Below are 19,583 nucleotides of genomic sequence, written 5' to 3'. Positions count from 1 at the left end.
ATTGAATTGATAAGTTTAGCATTTCATTCTAACTTGCCTTTACTGGTTCAGTCCTTCACGCCGTACCGGACTGCCCAGCGCCCGATAGTCACAGCCACCCAAGTGGGGTCCCACATACGAGTAGGTGAAAGCTTGTGGCTCTGCAGTGCAACTTGTTTTTGCAATGTCTCCTTCCTTCCTTGGTTGACAGTTTGCACCATCCTTCTGGGCAGTGCTCAGAGCTCTTTCCTCCCTTAAAATCTCTTTAATTGAACTTTCTGAGTGGATTTAGTGGTATCCGCCCATGATGTTCAAAAGCTTCTCTTGAATGACTTTTAAGTTTCAGGTCTCGATGAGCAAAGTGTTATAGACAATGGGTGGAGCAGTTACTTTCCTGTTTTGCAAGTTGTGTGCATGTGTGGGAGTGTGGTTTTACTTTTTGTTGTCTGTTAGGTTTATAGTAGCTCTCAATTGTTTTGAAAGGCCAGATGCAGCCAGAGAAACTCAGTATTAAAACTAGTAATTGCTCTTAACTGTTTAGTGTTGAGAAGTGGTTAAAATAAAGTGAAATGGCATAAGTTTGACTTGAAAGAAATGTGTTGTCTTAAACAAGAATAAATTCCCAAAGGAAGATACGATTCACTTACTGAGAGTTGACTTTCATATAAAAGACTGAACATTTGAAGGGGAGAGCAGCAAATTTTAGGTATGGCTTCATATTAGCATAGAATTTTAATCAAAATTTATCTCAAGATGCTTAGCTCATAGTTATGTAAAGTTAACTATTTGATAGTTACATTAGTTAATAACAACTGTCTAAATACTTGGTTCAGTAATTTCTAGTTTCATGTTACAACACTTTACATAATTTGAAAACTATTTACTGGAGGTGAAATCATGAAGTTTGTCCCTCACCCTTTGCCTAAAGTAACATCCAGGATGTACAACTTCAGAAAAATAAATAAATCTACTGTTAAGGACAGGAAGGGAATAAATCTCATCTTCTTTGACGGGGGATTTTAATAACAACATCCTTTTGTTCCAGACTCGACTGCAGGAACTGCACCGACTGTGGGAATTACTGATGGAAAAGATGAGAGAGAAGGGAGTCAAATTATTGCAAGCACAGAAGTTGGTGCAATATTTACGGGAATGTGAAGATGTCTTGGACTGGATCAATGATAAGGTGTATAATTACCTCCCTTTATTGTGTCCTTGATGGGAAATTTGATGTGTTTGTGTGAAAAATTTCTGTCAGCAAAGAGTTGCTGGAGGTCAGCGAGTCTCAGAGAGCTTGTAAAGGCACCTGTAGGTTTCATTTAGTTATTCACATTGCATCAGCAGTACATGTTCTTTTGCAGCCACCATAAAAGTTATTAGTCTAAGAGGAAGCCTGTGTGCTGGAGAGTACTTTTAGCATAATCAATTCATTCTTTGGTTTGAGAAGACAAATAAATTTTAAGTTTCCTCTAAGGGAAATCTTCAACATGTAAAAGAAAACATTTTTTAATAAATATTCTAGATTATTTGTTACAGAAAGGAGCCAGCCCAAGCAGCAAGCAGTGTGTAGATAGTTACTAAATGACTGGCATATCTTTACATATACATTGTAAGGACATGAACTGCAGGAGGACTGTTGGCTCTCGATTCTTTGAACTCTAGGGAAGCACACCACAAACCACACTGTCAAAAGGGAAAAAAAGCCACAAAATTATCACACTGGTTTCTTTAAATGATGGTTTGCTATTTTGTATCACTGTGGGTTCAAACTGTAAACTCTGTGTAACTGTTACTGAACACAACACTGCATTTCTTGTGCAGAAATCTTGCATCAGAAGTCTATAGCAAATGCCCATAAACAGTGTAAAAAGGAACAAATTTCTAGTCACTGTGTGCTAAGAATTTGTACTTGAAAAATTAGTATGACCAGGGAAGATGACAAAATAATCCCCTTGGTGATCTTGCATATTTTCTGCAATAATGGGTAGGTGTTGGGGCAGGGAATAGAGTTTAATGAACAAACTTAAGAGTTTTAAGTCTGACCTTAAACACTGTGATTGTCTTTGACCTATTGAAAATTAGGACAGTTTGCTTCCTAATTTTTAATAGTAATTTCCCATAGGATATACTGAAATTAATTTTTGTAATGTGCTAGGAAGCAATAGTGACATCAGAAGAGCTTGGACAGGACTTAGAGCATGTTGAAGTTTTGCAAAAGAAGTTTGAAGAGTTCCAGACAGACCTTGCAGCTCATGAAGAAAGAGTAAATGAAGTGAACCAGTTTGCTGGCAAACTTATCCAGGTAAGCATTTATGGGTTTTGAAAATCTCTCTTGGAAAGTCAGTTATCACAGCAAACATTTGTCTATAACTTCCCCTCTTTCCCCCCTGGTTTGGGGCAGATCTTTAAGCTTTGCTTTGTATGGGTATTTGGCTATCTTCACCTTAAATTGTCATGATTTAGTTCATTTGTTCTTCTGCTGAACAGCCTGAATAACTGCCCCATCTGGGAACGTTCTTGAAAATGTGGAGAGTAGTGATTAGTAAGAGAAACTGTCATATTTGGGTTAAATTTATTTCTGTTGGACAAGGAGATTTAATATCTCTTCTGGTTTGATATCTGGGGTCTGATCAAGGATGAAGGCAGGGCAGGAAGTGTTTCATTCCAAGGGAAAAAAGATACTGTTTACAACCCTCTTCCCATGAGCTAATTAGTATATAGGGAAAGCACTACAAGAGTATTGAATGTTTGCACAGTGAAATTTCAGAGAAACTATTGAATTGGGTGATCATCTGGAAAGGACAGTAATTATAAATTGATCTCTTGAAGACCAGAAGCATTTTGTCAATGGATGTAAAACCAAAGAACATACAAAAATAGCACTTTTCCTTTGCTTGCCAGGAAACACACCCTGAAGAGGAACTGATAAAGTCCAAACAAGATGAAGTAAATGCAAGCTGGCAGCGTCTTAAGGGACTTGCCCTTCAGAGGCAAGGAAAACTCTTTGGGGCAGCTGAAGTTCAGCGTTTCAACAGGTATGAACTTGGCTGGATCTGCTGAGTGATGTAACCCTTGTGTGGGTGTTTAATGATGCATTCAGCTGCACACAGTAGTGTGACAAGAGTTACTGTCTCCTATGGCTTTGCCTTGCTCTTCTGCATGATTTGCTGAATGAAGACCTTGTTGTTCTACAATTACTTTAGAATGGTCATTCTGATGGAGCTTTTCAGAACTTGGCAGTTTTGTTCATTCCTGCTAACGGCAGTGTTGCTCTCCTTCCGAGGGCTTTTTTCCCCAGTTCTGTCCTAGATGAGCCTTAAATGGGATGTGCTTTTTAAATTGGATATCAGTCAAATTGTTCTGGAGGCTTTGAGCAATGTCTTTCTATTCTCATCTTCATCTACAGCATTTTGAGATCTGCTGTAATTAAGTTGGAGAAGGGTCCAGAGTGAGAAATGGATCCACTCCATGACATTGCTCAGTGGTGCTGTAGTTCCTGGCTTGCATCTGGTGACAGTGGCCTGCTAATATGCTACAGAATTTCTTGAGATGCAAAGAAAGTCTATTTATTTGTTTTCTAAAGGATGTTTGTATTTGGCTGCAGAGTGGGTCTGTATGCCAGTACTTTTGGCACACATTTGGGAACACATCCTGCTTCCTTCCTTTTTCCATACAGGACAAACTGCTTTCAATTTGTGCTTTGTTTTGAAGGGATGTGGATGAAACAATCAGCTGGATTAAGGAGAAAGGGCAGTTGATGGCCTCAGATGATTTTGGCAGAGACTTAGCCAGTGTGCAGGCATTACTGCGCAAGCACGAAGGCCTGGAAAGAGACCTGGCAGCTCTGGAAGATAAGGTACCCCTGTGAGATGTCTTTTACCTACAGTTTAAATGAGCTAACCAGCTTGGAAAAGGCTGGAAGCTCACTCCCACTTTGTGCCTGGGTTTAGGTGAAGGCCCTGTGTGCAGAAGCTGACCGTTTGCAGCAGTCTCACCCCATAAACGCTTCCCAAATTCAAGTGAAGCGGGAGGAGCTCATTGCCAACTGGGAGCAGATCCGGACGCTGGCAGCGGAGAGGCACGCTCGCCTCAATGACTCCTACAGGTGGGTCCCTACAGCAGGACAGTGGTGCTTCCCTCATTCTTCACATTTGACAGAGGGCTCTTGGAAGGAGAACAAAGGGGTGCCGTATCCAAAATTTTGGAGTGATTCTGATGTTTTTGGAGCACTCTTGTTCACCAAATTCCATTTTACGCTAACTTCTTGTAGTGAAAGAAATATTTATAGGCTTGGAAAATTATTGCAGCTTTTTGTCAGTCTCTGGGTGTGGATCAACTATGAAAACAGATACAGTGATGTCTTAGGGCATTTTCTGTTTTCTCCGTCTGAGTTGAGACATACATTTTGAAGTACATTATCTGACTATGTTTCAGTTTTGCTGAAAAGAAAAAGCTTTTTTAATACTTTTATTGCAAATCTGTTCACTGGTCTTTTAAGAGTCTCTGTGAAGTATGATATATTGTTTGATGTATTGTCCCAGACCAAATGAATTCCCTGTTTCTGTGGTAGGTCTTTTTGCTGTGGAATTTGTCTTCATCCAGTCTTGTGTGTATATTAACCTGGTCTCTGAAGCATAACCTGTTAGATCACTGTTGAGAAGGCATACTAAAAACAAATTAATCCTGATATGGTGGTTAGTTTATATCCTTTCTGCTTTTGTTTTTCTGCCCTTTGTTCCTTCCCACGATGTGGGGTTTCTGGCAGTGGAGACCCTCACAAATAATCTCTTTCTTTACCTTCCCTGCCATAGTTTCTTCAGAGCAATTAACAGAAAACGTGAAAGGGAAACAGAAACTGATTACTTTTGCTGATAAGTGTTAAAGCATATGCCAAAGGCAACAACTAAAGGCATTCTGGAAGGAATTTGAGGATTTGTTTGCTTGTTTTAAGGCTGAGGCATGTGCAGTTGAAATTCTCTGTCAGCTCCCTCCCCCCCCCCACTTTTATGGTTGTGACAGAAGCAGCCCTGTGGTTTGTCTTGAGAACTGTATTTTGATTTCTGTTGTCCTCAGTGCATAGATCGGAATATTAATTTTACTTACAACATAAGTTATATGCAAAATGTATCTTTGGGATGTTGATTTAGAACCCAATGTTTTCATAACTTCAAAAGACTTATTTTTTGATTGAAAGCATATTTAGTTATTTAATATTCTGAGCACATTTTTTGTGTAGTTTTATTTGTATCTGAGGAAGAGCTTTTATGTTTGTAACCTTTCCTTTGGGGAGAGAGGAGAGAAACTGCAAATTAATTATTCCAAATCATTTTCTCCTTTGCTTACCTAAGGCTGCAGCGCTTTCTCGCAGACTTCCGAGACCTCACCAGCTGGGTGACTGAGATGAAGGCTCTGATAAATGCTGATGAACTTGCCAATGATGTGGCTGGGGCAGAAGCCCTTCTAGACAGGCATCAGGAACATAAGGTAGAGTCGTTATACAGCCAAATCCAGTCAGCAGCCCTCTGATTTGTATGTCTAACATAGTCTCTGAGTCAGTGTTGTAGCACTGGAATGCTTTGATCATGCAACTAACTCAGTACTAGATTGCTGTCCTGATTTAATATTTTTAAATTGTTTCTAGATGGTAGATATATGCTAATTACTAAGTATTTAAGAAGGCTTATGATAATATTTTATTTAAAAACAGGCCTGATAGCAGCCATTTGGACTAATGGCTGTTTTAGCTCTCCATCATGAGGATTTCCTATAATTAAGCAGAAAGAACACAGCTCAAATAAATTTTTAGTTTCATTTTAATGTAGGAATTTATACCTACCTTATGTGCATTGTAAGGTAATTCTGACACTCTGTGCTAAGATAAATTTTGGTAACAGCTTTTTCATATCTCCTTCCATAGGGAGAAATTGATGCCCATGAAGATAGCTTCAAATCTGCTGATGAGTCAGGCCAGGCTTTGCTCTCTGCTGGGCACTATGCTTCTGATGAAGTTAAAGAAAAGGTAAGTTGAGAGCAAGAGCTCCTAGAAGAATTTTGTTTCTTTCTTCTGTGTCCCTTAATTTAAAGAATGATCATGTCAGGAACGGGAGATTTCATTGTTTACACAGAAAGTCATTTTCAGTTCAGTGCTAACCACTTTTTTAGAGTCACGGTTTGATTTTACAATGAGATGGAAATGAACTAGAGTGTTAAATAAAATTATTATATATTCCTCTTCCCAATGGATTAGCTGACCATCCTCTCAGATGAAAGGTCTGCCTTGTTGGAACTGTGGGAGCTCCGCAGACAACAGTATGAGCAGTGCATGGATCTGCAGCTTTTCTACAGAGACACTGAACAAGTTGACAACTGGATGAGCAAACAAGAAGTGAGTGCATATCTTTGAATTCCCCAAATATGGTGAACTTTAATTTCTGGGTAGTCTTCTGTAAGCTTAAGCAATTGGTGTTGCCTGCTGGCAGTGCCATGAACACCCACAAGTAAGTAGGTGCTGTGCAGAGTTGTTTGTCTGGCTGCCTGAAATGGTGAAATGGCTGTTTCCATCTAATGCTGAAACTGTGAGCTGTGAAAAGTGGGCTTGATGTGGCTTTTGTGTGTGTTAACCATTGTAAAATACTGGTTGAATAAGAAGCTAAAAAGAATTGCTGGCTGTTAGAAGCATAAAGCAAACTCCATGCCAGTATGCCATCTTTACCTTTCAGTAATAACATATGGCAGGAAATATCCCTGGCTGTGCTTGAGCTTACTTAGAGCAACTGAGTATGGAAACATGAAAATGTGATGTGTCCTTTCTTCAGGCATTTCTGCTGAATGAAGACCTTGGTGATTCTCTGGACAGTGTGGAGGCTCTTCTAAAGAAGCATGAAGACTTTGAGAAATCCCTAAGTGCCCAAGAGGAGAAAATCACGGTAAGACATTGAGATTAGGTCATCACTAAATGGACAAGAAATGAAACAAGAACATTTGTTGACTGGGGAGGAGACACTGCTAGAGGGTGGTAAAGAATGGGATTTGCTTTGCAGAATAATCTTCTGTTATGTGGGATGTATTAACTCTAAATAACAGGTATTTTCTCTAAAATGGAAAATAGTGGAAAAGGTGTAGGATAGGACTTGATTTCTGTCTCAGAGCTGGGTAACCTGGTGCTTCCTTATCATGCCAACACACAGGTGGATGAATATTTGTCAAATAGCTGCAGTCTTCCACATGGAGAGCATGAGGGTACAGAAAAAAAGGGTGTAAGGACAGATCTGTTACTGGCTTTCTGCCAGTTTTACTGTGATAAACTTTGGGGAATTGATATACTAAGCAAATTTGCATAAGCAATTTCTATTATACTAAATAAATGGAAACTTGTTTTCCCTCTAGGCATTAGATGAATTTGCTACTAAGTTGATTCAGAATAACCACTATGCCATGGATGATGTTGCTACACGCAGAGATGCTGTAAGTATCCAAAATGCATTTGTACTGTAGACTTTAAATCTTGTTCTGCTTCATTATTTTACATGGTTTGCCTTCAACATAGAATAAGTCAGTGGAGTTGTCCCAAGAGGGGTACAGTGGTGGCTCTTAGGAGCTTGAAGAATTTAAAAACCTTTTACTGTCTTTTTATTTTTTTCAGCTGCTGAGCCGCCGAAATGCCCTTCATGAAAGAGCCATGTACCGCCGCGCTCAGCTGGCAGATTCTTTCCATCTGCAGCAGTTTTTCCGAGATTCTGATGAGCTCAAGAGTTGGGTTAATGAAAAGATGAAAACTGCAACTGATGAGGCCTACAAGGTAAGCACAGAGATGAATGGAAGAGTGCTTTTAAGGCAGTACTGGGCTTAATTAGTCTAATGACACATAGCAACATCAGCCAAAATATTGATGATAGTCACTGGTATTAATGGCTACAGGATGAATTGTGCCATTTCTTCCTAACTCCAAGAGGCATTTTCCCATCATGTAGTAGTCGTGCCTATCCAATAGCTTAAGAATTGTGATTTAAAGCATATTTTTGGCACAGATCCTCTGGTTACACCATGGCATGTCTATAAATGTAGTCCATTTTCAAAAATTCTTCAGAGACCCTTGGGTACTCATTTTGTATTGAAATGCTCCATTCCCTTCTTCATCTGTAGGATCCATCAAACTTGCAAGGTAAAGTTCAGAAACACCAGGCTTTTGAAGCAGAGCTGTCTGCTAACCAGAGTCGTATTGATGCCCTGGAGAAAGCTGGCCAGAAGCTGATTGATGTCAAGCACTACGCATCCGATGAGGTGGCAGCTCGCATGAATGAAGTCATCAGCTTGTGGAAGAAACTTCTGGAGGCCACTGAGCTCAAAGGTATGACTTGCTCAGAACAATATGGGCAAATTTCTAGAGAGTTTAGCTGGGAGGATACAGGAAATGAGTTACCTTCAGTTTCCATTTCACTTAGCTTACCCTGTTGTCCTCTTGCCCATCTCCCAGGTATAAAACTGCGGGAAGCCAATCAGCAGCAGCAGTTTAATCGCAATGTGGAGGACATTGAGCTCTGGCTGTATGAAGTAGAAGGACACTTGGCTTCTGATGATTATGGAAAAGATCTTACTAATGTGCAGAATCTTCAAAAGAAACACGCACTGCTAGAGGCAGATGTTGCTGCCCATCAGGTACGGGAAATAATTTATATTCCTGCCTTTTCAGATCTGTTCACTCAAAAGATGGTACTTTCATATATGCTCAGTCAGACACCTTAGCAGGTCTGGTTTTTTATAATACTTTTATCTTTGGGTTTTATGGTTTGCTTGTCATAAATAATTTTTAACTGAAACATAACTTGTATGTGTCTAAAATAATAACTTTATAACTTCAGTAGAAATTAACTTCTCAGTCACTGCAGCCACCTCACAGAAATTCTGACCTGTTGCTGGATCAATTTTAGGATCGGATAGATGGCATTACCATCCAGGCACGCCAGTTCCAGGAAGCTGGGCACTTTGATGCTGACAATATCAAGAAGAAACAAGAAGCTTTGGTGGCTCGTTATGAAGCTCTGAAGGATCCCATGGTAGCTCGCAAGCAGAAACTCGCAGATTCTCTTCGCCTGCAGCAGCTTTTCCGTGACATTGAGGATGAAGAGACCTGGATTAGGGAAAAAGAACCTATTGCAGCTTCAACAAACCGAGGTTGGTCCATCCTGGTATCTCTAGAATTTAGATCAGAATTGCTCTGTTATAAATTGTATCTTTATAGAACATTTCCTGAAAGTTTCAGAGCTTTTTGGTGTAATTAACATTGCCCAGAGTTACATATTTGCCATAGCCCCTGGTTCTCTGTTATGTTGCTTATATAATTGCAGTGTTTATATATAATATATAGTTTCCATAGTGCTCTGTCTTCATTATTAGAGTTCTCCCTGTGCAAGTTTGTGTAGTGCTGGCTGCAGCTGCCTTGAAATTTTTGTTTCATCTAGTGACTCTGATTGAGCTGATTAATTATTTGTATCTTTCAGGCAAGGACTTAATTGGTGTACAGAATCTGCTGAAGAAGCACCAGGCTTTGCAGGCAGAAATTGCAGGCCATGAGCCTCGCATTAAAGCAGTTACACAGAAGGGAAATGCTATGGTGGAAGAAGGTATGTCTCAATATTTTTTAACTCTGGCACAGTCTTTTGTTCTCTGGCTCAGCACAGTTAAGAATTATTGCCTGGTTTTATCCTGAGAATAGGTAGGTACTTGCTAGCAGGATGAATTCCTGGTCATGCTTTCACCTGAAAATAAAAAAAGGCTCCTAGATGGGAACCTATCATTATTTTGACAGATCTCTGTCTACTCTTGATGAACTCTTATTTAGCAATTTTGTGCCTATTTTTAGTCTCTGTGATTAAAGGTGTTAAAGGGCTCTATTAGAGGTACATGATCATCGTGTGAGAGAGAATTCTCTCCAAAGACAGTAATTCTTGCTTTTAAATAAATAGGCATCTTTATTTCTGAGGGGATGTTTTTAACATGAAAATATATTAAAAAATCCTGCAGGTCTGAAATAATATTTGTCTGCTGCCAGAACTCTGGGAAGAGATGGCGTTTTCTGTTTCGTCACAGAAATGTTATGATGTGTCTGGTTTCACTCCTAACAATTAAGATATGCTAGTGCAGCTTGATTGACAGGTTCAGTGTTTTCCAGTCTGAGCCAAAAGGTCCAGCTGAGTTATGTTTTTATAATTCTAGTCTAAATAGGCTTTAAATTGTCTAATTTCTGTGACTTTGAAGAATTATAAGTAATCATTTTATGTCTATTGGTTTTGTCTGCTGAAGCCCTTCAGTTCCCTCTGCTTCTGTTCCATAGGACACTTTGCAGCTGAGGATGTGAAAATCAAACTGAATGAGCTAAACCAGAAGTGGGACTCTCTGAAAGCCAAAGCATCTCAGCGTCGGCAGGACCTGGAGGATTCCCTGCAGGCTCAGCAGTACTTTGCTGATGCTAATGAGGCTGAATCCTGGATGAGGGAAAAGGAGCCCATTGTAGGCAGTACAGACTATGGAAAAGATGAAGACTCTGCTGAGGTATTTGGGATTCTTGTTTAAATCAATTTTGCATAAGTACAGTGGGGATTTGTCCAGTGGTAAAACAATGAGCTGTGATAATTTCAGGATTCTTAACAAAGACAGCAGATTTTTGCATCGAGCAAGATTTTGGCTCTTAGTCAAAAGATGACATATTTTCCTGTGTCTTAGTTGCTGTTGCAGATGAAATTCTGCTGCTCAGTATATTAAACCAACTGTGAGAAAGCTTTACCTCTGTATTCACTCTTTTACAGGGTTTTGTTTTTTTAAGTATAATGAAAATAATATCAGCAAATTCCTCATGGGATGAGCATTTGAGTCTAGTTTTCAGCAGTTCATTAGTCTGGAAGTAATTTTTTTGTCCGGTTTTGTTTTATTGATACCGTTCTGCAGCCAAACATCACATCCCAGGCAGTGCTGACTGACATTTTATCTACATGAAGTGCAGTTTAAAGACATGCTTTAAACTTACCCATAGCACTCTGGAGATAGTTATTTCTGGTGACAACAAAAGAATGTTGCTGAGATAAGGTAGAGGCAAAGCACCAGAAGCATTAGGACCACTATCTAGCCTGTGAATAAATAGAAGTGATTATTCCCATGAGAGTCACAAGGCTGGCAGCTCGGAAAAACTCACATTCCCTTTGTATGGAGTCAAAGTATATATTTTAAGCAGAGGCATATTTGTAAAATGGCAAGGTGTGCATGTTGGTATTATCATCCTCTTTCAGGCTCTTCTGAAGAAACATGAAGCTTTGATGTCTGATCTCTCTGCTTATGGCAGCAGCATCCAGGCATTGAGGGAACAGGCCCAGTCATGCAGGGTAAGGAAAGATGCTAATCATGTACCTAAAATTCATGGGTCAGCAAAAGGTAAAAAACAAAGCTCAATAACAGTTGTTGGTTTTGAGAAGTTATTGCAGACTGTGCTTGCTTTTCTCAAAAAAAAAAAGGCAGTCTGTTTTTATAATCATAAGACAACTATATATTTTTGAAATAAAACAATTTAATATGGTGTTTTTCAAGGTTTAAATCCAGACAGCACCTAAACTGACTCTTACAGTAGCTTTAACTAAGGGTGAAGTCTATTCTAGGACAATAACACTGATTATAATAAACATGGAAAAGCTCATTTTTACTTGTGCTGTTGTTTTGGGTTTTTGTTTTTGTTTTATTTTCAGCAACAAGTTGCTCCCACAGATGATGAAACTGGAAAGGAGCTTGTTCTGGCACTCTATGATTATCAGGAGAAGAGTCCCCGGGAGGTGACAATGAAGAAGGGAGACATCCTCACCTTACTCAACAGCACCAACAAGGTGGGTTCTGGCCTCCTGCTCTGCTGCCCTGCTTGACTCCCTCAGTGCTGTGTGTTTTGTTTGCTTTTGGAACATTTAACCCATGTCCCCATTCAGCACTTCAGCTGAACCTCTTCACTTCATTTCCATCACTCCTCTACAGCTGCCAGCTCTTCCAAGATGGGGCACATGTCTGTGAGAATTTTAATTCCCTTATGTGGAGGAATTTTTGGCCAAATACAAGGGGGAGATATGGGACTAAGATCTGTCTTCAAAAGACAGTTTGTTCAGAGTGATCTCCATAACAAGAGCAAACTGTTGAGAGTATCACTGGTTTCCTTGTGTTAATAGAAGTCTCTGATTTGCAGCATTCAGTTGCCCAGCATCCTTTATGCTTGATGATGGCCTCACAGTGGTTGCTTTGTTGTTTATTTGCTTCCAGGACTGGTGGAAGGTGGAAGTCAATGACCGTCAGGGATTTGTACCAGCTGCCTATGTGAAAAAACTGGATCCTGCTCAGTCTGCATCCCGAGAGAACCTCCTGGAGGAGCAGGGGAGCATAGCACTGCGACAGGAGCAAATCGACAACCAGTAAGATCTAACTGATGAGATATGACACTGCCAGCATTAGCTGGCTTAGCTTTTGCTTCACAGATTGCCACCAGCTTAGGTTAATGCTTCTTACACTAGGGAGTAATTAACTGGAGCAAAAGAAGGGCCTCCTTTGACAGAGGCACCAGATTCAGTTGTTTTATTCCTACTCTAGATTTTCTTGTTGCTTTTCCCATTCTTAACCGTTAAACTCATGACACTAGAGCTCAACTTACTGTCTGACTTGAGTATTTTATGTGTTCCTTTTGTTGTTGTACCTAACTACTTAAACTTGTGTGTGAGTTATATATGTCCTAAGCAACTCTTGTATATGTAGTTGTCACTTCTTAATGTGTGATCTGTTTTTAAAAGCTTTCTAAAATTTTATTCCATTAAGTACAGTGCTCTCCCTATACAGGGCTGCCTCTGGAGGTGCCCTCCTTATGAGCTGGGGCTACTTGTCTGCTAGCTCATCACTTTTTTTTTTAGAAATGCAGTGTCAATATTTGTTGCCATTACAGGAGCTAAAACGTGCCCCCCCCCCTTTTTTTTTTTCAATTTTTATCATCTTTTTTAAAAGAGCAGCATATCATTGCAAACAGAAAACTGCAAGGCCACTTGGTAATGGCCTTCTTTAAAGCACATGGTGGCTGGAGATTAATTCAAGCAAGGGCTGTGGCTGATAGCTGTGAGTGCTGGCTCATCTTATCAAGCTGCTTGAAAGCCAAAGCTGAAAGTTTTCTGTGTGCTCCCATCTGTTTGTGCAGCTATGCTGTCGTTCTGTGTGAGAATTTCCTCCCACTCAGTTATATTGAGTCATCAATTATTACAGTGCCATGCAATAATTACTAGCCTTAGCTCTAGAATTAAAAAAATTAAAGTAAAATCACACAAAAAAACCCACCAAACTATAGCAAAAAACCTTTTTACCAGCACAAAGAAAAAAATGCTGGAGAATTGTGGCACATTGGTCAGGATCTTAATAATTCCCTCCATGGGTTTGCATGTGGTTTATTTTAGAGCCAAGGAGAGGGGACCACCTTTTAGTTTTCAATCCCATGGCACAATAATGAGGAAATGAGAAGACCTTATAGAGAGAGCTCAACTGTACTGCTGGACTTTCCTTACATGAATTATACTCCTGGTCTGATTTGCTTTGTTTGCTTCTGAACAACACCTATTTTTCTCCATTTAAATGTGAACTCTTACCCATCTCCTACCACAGACCAGCCATGGATGGAGCTGCTGCTTTCATTACTTTTGTTAATCTGACTAATTTTTCGCATGCATTTGCTGTGCTCCCTGTCTGTGCAGGACTCTCATTACTAAGGAGGTCGGCAGTGTATCTCTGCGTATGAAACAGGTCGAAGAACTGTGAGTAGGATTAGCCCTTTCCTAAACCATGCTGTCTTCACACTGTCACTGTTCATCCTCCCTTTGTTTCTTTCTTTGGGAACACTGCTCCAAAGAGACATGAAGCAATTTCTGCACTGAGGATTAGTTTAGATGAATGTGGTGGTCTGTGTTTCCTCTGCTCCTCACAACCAGCTGCTTATCTTGCTGGGCACCTCTGTGCTGCTAAATCGGTTCGTGTTTATTCCATCATGCTGGTTTTGCTTACCAAAGAGGCTATAGGGCTATCTAGACTGTTTTCCTTAAAAAGCATCTCCTGCATTTTCTGAGGTGCAGATAAAAATATTAGTTTGTTTATATAAATATATACAAAATGCATCTACCAAGTATTGTGTCACATCTGAATGTCTCAAGAGCTTATGAAGGGTGGAGCTGTCATGGTTTATCAGATAAAGTAACATTCATGCTGGGTAGTCAAAAAACACTTTATATAGGGTCATTATTTCCTAATTTTAACATTAACTAAATTTTGAAACCTGTGTTCATGTCTCCTGGAAAAGATATCAAGTTTGCATTATGCTGGTGGAAGTTGCTGGGAAATCTAAAGCCATGGTGTTCATTGTCTGTGCCTGGCTTTTCATAGCCGATGTATTTCTTGAAAATAAAAAGTGAAACCTTTATGGAAATCTCTCATGTGTTGCAAAGCAACTCTGAGGTTAGATCTGCTTTTGAAAGAGTTTTGCCCCAGATCCTCTGTGAGCTTTACAGGTATTCAATACCTAAAGTTTGCTGAGGCAAACAGCTGCAGTTAGGGCAGGCTTCAAAATAGTGTGCCCAAGTCAGGGTAGAAAGTTTCTATTTAAACCTAATATGAAAGATTCTTACTTCTTTTCTGCCCACTCTTAAACTACAGGAAAGCCACAAAGTCTCTGCTTCCATGGAAGGAGAGCTGATTTATCAGTTTGGTATATAGACATTACAGCTCAGGATACTGAGGATTTTTTCAGGAGACTTTGTCATCTCTGTGCTTTTGGTTAGGAAAATGCTGCAGCTCAATATGTGCCCTTGTGCTTCAGGGTGGGAAATGAAAACATCCCCATCTGAGACCCCTGCAGGTACCTCAGCAGTGTCTGGTATTATTTGATTTAATAACATCAGAAGGAATATGCTTAATAATGAAAATCTATTGCTGCTGTTGATCATTGTGGTAGAATTATGTCCAAACTGATTCAGGACATAAAAAACCCCTCCAGATGCAGCTAAAATGTCTCATCTTCTGGAAGACTTAAAATAAAGTAAGAATGAGTATTAAGAGTGGGATTTTTTTTGAATGCAGGTTTTTAAAAAACAGGCATGATTTGCTAGAGAGATTTGTAATTCAGTATCAGTGATTGCAAAACTGCTCTTGGCTTTTTTCAGCAATAGCTTCGGAAAGGTCTTGTAGGATCATCTGTGTCTAGTTGATTGCAAGGTGGTTTTAAATAACTGGCTGCTTTTAAGAGGTTTACTTGCCTGTGCAGACCAATTTAAACATTTTTGAGGTTTCACTTTGTGTCTGTTCTAATGGAAAGGAGGATTAATATCAGTGATACTGACAGTTCCACAAATACAAAAAATGTACATGAAATGAGTTTCATGGATTTCCCAGTTGAATACAGGTGTTTTATCAAAGATACACACCTTGCTTAAACATTCAGCAGACTTTGCACTGGAAAATGGCTAGTGAATATGTTTATGTCCTAAATCTGGGAGCCTGGTGGATTTTCATTATCTGATGGCAAACTTGATGTACTCTAGGAAAATATCTCTTGGCAAGTAAGAGCCTATGAAGTCATTCCTGCCCTGAAGTGATACTGTGATTTAAAAACCTACCCCAGCCTAGGCTGTGATGTGGGTTTGCATTTGCCCAGCGAGGTGTTGCATATGAGAGTTCCCATTTTGGTGTGCAATCCATGTGGAGGAGAGACACGGACAGTCTTCATTCCCAACTGCACGAGTAGCTCATCCTCTAGCAGAACAGGGCATAAATTCAGGGATTCCTCATTTTTGGGGACCCCAGTACTTGAGAAATTCCTGTGATTGGACTCAGTTCCATCTGACTGTTCCCTGCTTTCCTTTCCTGCTTGTCCCAGGTATCACTCTCTCCTGGAACTGGGAGAAAAACGTAAAGGCATGTTGGAAAAAAGCTGCAAGAAGTTCATGCTTTTCCGTGAAGCCAACGAGCTCCAGCAGTGGATCAATGAGAAGGAAGCAGCACTCACCAGTGAGGAAGTGGGTGCTGATCTGGAGCAGGTGGAGGTTCTGCAGAAGAAATTTGATGATTTTCAGAAGGTATATTGTGATGCTGCATAATGTGTGTGTTAATTCTGGCCTTTCCCTTCAGGCTTTCTGATCATGACAGTTCTTCACAGCTGAGTAGGAAACATGGGATTGATTGGACATAAAATAGAAGGTGTATATATAGATGAATTTTTTATTGCATTTTGTGAGGATAGAGAATGAGGACATTCAAGTGTCTTCAGTTTGATTACATTCCCCAGGTTGCTCCATGCTTCCCAGCTCCCACCTCTTTCAACACTTTGCAGCAGAGTCTGCCATGCTTTGGAGGAATTTCAGTTTGTGTAAAGCATAGCCTTCAGTTAAGTTATTCATTTTGAAAGGAAAGATGCATTTGCTTTCCATCTGTAATTATTTCCCTAAGATATGGCAGCTGGGATTCCCTGGCACAGGCTCTCTGGGAGCTCAGGGTCACTGTGCTCAATTCCTGCTGTTCACACACTGGGCACTCCTGGTGAGCCACCTTGTTCCACGTGTTTTGCTTGGGTGAATTTTAATGCTGGGACATTTCCCTGTTTTGTGTAGGATCTCAAAGCCAATGAGTCACGCCTGAAGGATATAAACAAGGTTGCCAAGGACCTGGAGTCAGAAGGACTGATGGCAGATGAAGTACAAGCCGTACAGCAGCAGGTGCTCTTCTTCTCTGCCTTAATCTAATCTAAGAAGCAAAAGATTTTCCTCCTCTCTTTTGTCTGTTGTCTTTGTCTGGCATTACAAGATTCAGGCTGTTCTCTAGCGTGGCGATCCCAAGAAGACCTTTAGAATTCTATTTTTTAATAATGCTAGAGCAAATTGCAGCAGCATCTAGAGCTTTTTCCTTTCTCTTTTTAGGAGTGGAAGTCTTTACAGTAATATTAAAAGTCATGGAGAGTCCATGCGTTAACTTTTCCTCACATATAATGAAGAAGAGAGATATCTTCATAATTTAAAATTTAGCCTCTATTTATTTGCAGGAAAATGGGTGAGGAATGCTAGGGAAAAAGAGAAATACAATAGGGCACAATTCAGAGTGGAGGGGGTTTTTGGGTTTTCAGCTTTGGTTTGGGTTTTCTAAGTTTTTTTTTTTTGCCAGTTTTTTACATATTTGTGCCGTAAATAATTTTATCCTGTGCCAACTAAATATGAAGCATGTTGGGAAAAACATTCTTTCTGTTAGAAAATAACAAATCGTCCTGTCTCCTTTGCAGGAAGTCTATGGGATGATGCCCAGGGTAAGTGTTAATTTCTGAGGTGGATGGAGTGGCAATTGTAACAAGTTTGGGATGTACAAGGAGAAGTTCAGCTATAATTGTAGCTTATTTCCATGCTAGAACTCACTAATGACTTTGAATGGACATTCAAAGATTATCTTATTTATGATCCCTTTATTTCCTGAGTGTCTCATTACAGATTTTAGCAAACAGCATAACTGAAATTGATACAAATACTTGCATGAAAAAATGTATTTAGTCTGTTAAGAATTGAGCACAGAGATTTTCAAGATTTTTTTTTTAACTGTATTCTGATGGTATTAGATTCTGCTTCATATTTAAAGCTGTTTCTTCACATTTTCAAACAGGATGAAACTGATTCTAAGACAGCTTCTCCTTGGAAGGTAGGTGTCATTGCTTAGTAGCACACAAGAAGAAAATAAAACAAAAACTACAGCACATCATTTTTTAGACCATTTGCTTCTCCTATGCCACAGAAATTGTCAACAGCCTGGTTTTTAACTTCCTGCTACAAAACTCTGTTTAATTTTGAACTTGTACTGTGAGGGTGATTCCAATTTCTGGGCAGTAGATGTTGAGTAATCCCTTGTTCACTTTGCATGAGTCCTTTGCTTTCTGCTTGCGACAACAAAAATGTTTTTATTCCTCAAAGTCAAAACCATTTATGTCAATACTCCTTTAGTAAGGAATATGCTCTATCCCATTAGTCATCTCCAGCTCATTTACTACAATAGTTAGAAGAAGCCTTTCTTCATTCATTAGAGGCTTACAGTGGAAGAGCTGTCACCTGCTAAAGCACAAAAATATCTAAAATATTTTTTAAATTGTCCAACATTGTGTTTTCCCCAGCACTTCATTCTCATGTTTTATGTCTTGCATCCACCATGTTAGACTTAGAGCTGCTTGTACATCTTTTAAGCTGTGTGAATGTGGGGAACCCAGGTTAGCATGCAATATTCTGACAGAAAATGCAGCCATGTCACCAGGAACTGGTGACTTTTTAAGTATTTTTTTGCAAATTATAAGCATGACTATTGAATTCTAAGAGTCATATTGTAACTTAGCAAACTATGTCGAAGATTTTGGGGGTTTTTAATGAATGTATTGAATGTTGCCTTTAAGTTTCCTCTTCCTTGTCCTCATTAAGATTTGTTTGCTTCAGTTTACACTAACATGAGAGTGCTCACTTGTGAATTCTGACAATTCTTACTCTGCTCTATAATACCTTAGGTATTATAACCAATTATTCTTAATTGCTTTTGTAATTTACTTACATTGTCTTTCTTAGTAGTTTACATTTGATTTTTTAAGGACTTTTCTTTGAGTCTGATTTTTCTTTTGGTTAGAGTTGATGTCAATGCTGTATTTTTTTATTTCTGCCTTTTCACACAGTCTGCACGTTTGATGGTACACACTGTGGCAACTTTCAACTCAATCAAGGTAATTCCACAACTTTCTCTGACCTGATTTAGAAGTTGCGGACATTTTTTACTCTTCTTTTCCATAGTCTTTGTCTTTCATTAAGCTTTATAAACTCTTTAAAATCAATTTATTGGAAGAAGCATTAGTATGTGCAGCATTTGAAGTTCTGAAGTTACATCACTATTTTATTATATACATAATTTGGTTTTACAGTTCAGGAGAAACCCTTCAATGTATTTTATTTAATCAAGCTATCTGAATCTGTGCATTCTTCTGGAATGAAGCACAATTTACCAACCTTCAACTGTAGTGAAAGGCCAGTCTTGACTTTTCACTTTCCTCACCCAGGAGCTGAATGAGCGCTGGAGATCGCTGCAGCAGCTGGCAGAGGAGAGGAGCCAGTTATTGGGCAGTGCCCATGAAGTCCAGAGATTCCACAGGTGAGGAGTTTCTTTGGTCTTGACTCAAAGGCTTAGTCTGTCAAGAATTCTGAAATACAGCAGGACCTGTTCTAAACAAATCATATTCAGCCCCCAGTTTGTTCAGTGGATGATGGTATTTTAATTCTCTTTTTGCCTTTCTTTCCTTCAAATCAGAGATGCTGATGAAACCAAAGAATGGATAGAAGAGAAGAATCAAGCATTAAATACAGACAACTATGGGCATGACCTGGCCAGTGTTCAGGCTCTGCAGCGCAAACATGAAGGCTTTGAGAGAGACTTGGCAGCTCTGGGAGACAAGGTGAGATTCTGAGGAAGAAAACCCAAAAGTTTTCTTTTTATCTACCAGAAATGATTGAACTATAGCAGTTCTCTCTGTCTCTCATTGTGCTCATTTCCCTTTCTCT

At 39.5% G+C, this 19,583-nt stretch overlaps 1 protein-coding gene across 9 annotated transcripts in view; it reads left to right on the top strand.

Annotated features, from left to right (window-relative positions):
• Positions 1-19,583, top strand: part of SPTAN1 (spectrin alpha, non-erythrocytic 1) — a 46,182-nt gene that overhangs the window by 9,494 nt on the left and 17,105 nt on the right. For 4 of the 9 annotated variants that reach the window (XM_062505866.1, XM_062505864.1, XM_062505867.1 and 1 more), the window contains exons 4-30: positions 1,025-1,165; positions 2,135-2,281; positions 2,881-3,014; positions 3,691-3,835; positions 3,930-4,084; positions 5,328-5,463; positions 5,897-5,998; positions 6,227-6,364; positions 6,795-6,905; positions 7,366-7,443; positions 7,622-7,777; positions 8,122-8,326; positions 8,453-8,634; positions 8,907-9,150; positions 9,477-9,599; positions 10,310-10,527; positions 11,259-11,351; positions 11,709-11,843; positions 12,265-12,413; positions 13,728-13,787; positions 15,899-16,097; positions 16,629-16,733; positions 17,291-17,314; positions 17,662-17,697; positions 18,707-18,754; positions 19,085-19,176; positions 19,333-19,477. In XM_062505866.1, the coding sequence (XP_062361850.1) occupies positions 1,025-1,165; positions 2,135-2,281; positions 2,881-3,014; positions 3,691-3,835; positions 3,930-4,084; positions 5,328-5,463; positions 5,897-5,998; positions 6,227-6,364; positions 6,795-6,905; positions 7,366-7,443; positions 7,622-7,777; positions 8,122-8,326; positions 8,453-8,634; positions 8,907-9,150; positions 9,477-9,599; positions 10,310-10,527; positions 11,259-11,351; positions 11,709-11,843; positions 12,265-12,413; positions 13,728-13,787; positions 15,899-16,097; positions 16,629-16,733; positions 17,291-17,314; positions 17,662-17,697; positions 18,707-18,754; positions 19,085-19,176; positions 19,333-19,477 (3,501 nt within the window). Of the gene's footprint in view, positions 1-51; positions 121-1,024; positions 1,166-2,134; positions 2,282-2,880; positions 3,015-3,690; positions 3,836-3,929; positions 4,085-5,327; positions 5,464-5,896; positions 5,999-6,226; positions 6,365-6,794; positions 6,906-7,365; positions 7,444-7,621; positions 7,778-8,121; positions 8,327-8,452; positions 8,635-8,906; positions 9,151-9,476; positions 9,600-10,309; positions 10,528-11,258; positions 11,352-11,708; positions 11,844-12,264; positions 12,414-13,727; positions 13,788-15,898; positions 16,098-16,628; positions 16,734-17,290; positions 17,315-17,661; positions 17,698-18,706; positions 18,755-19,084; positions 19,177-19,332; positions 19,478-19,583 lie in introns of all 9 variants that reach the window. The other 5 variants (XM_062505861.1, XM_062505863.1, XM_062505860.1 and 2 more) reach the window with 3 other exon arrangements.

The sequence above is a fragment of the Cinclus cinclus genome, chromosome 19, assembly GCF_963662255.1.
Source record: "Cinclus cinclus chromosome 19, bCinCin1.1, whole genome shotgun sequence".
NCBI classification, from domain to species: domain Eukaryota; kingdom Metazoa; phylum Chordata; class Aves; order Passeriformes; family Cinclidae; genus Cinclus; species Cinclus cinclus.
The sequence above is the reverse complement of the archived record's forward strand: the minus strand, read 5'-3'. Positions and strand labels throughout refer to the sequence as shown.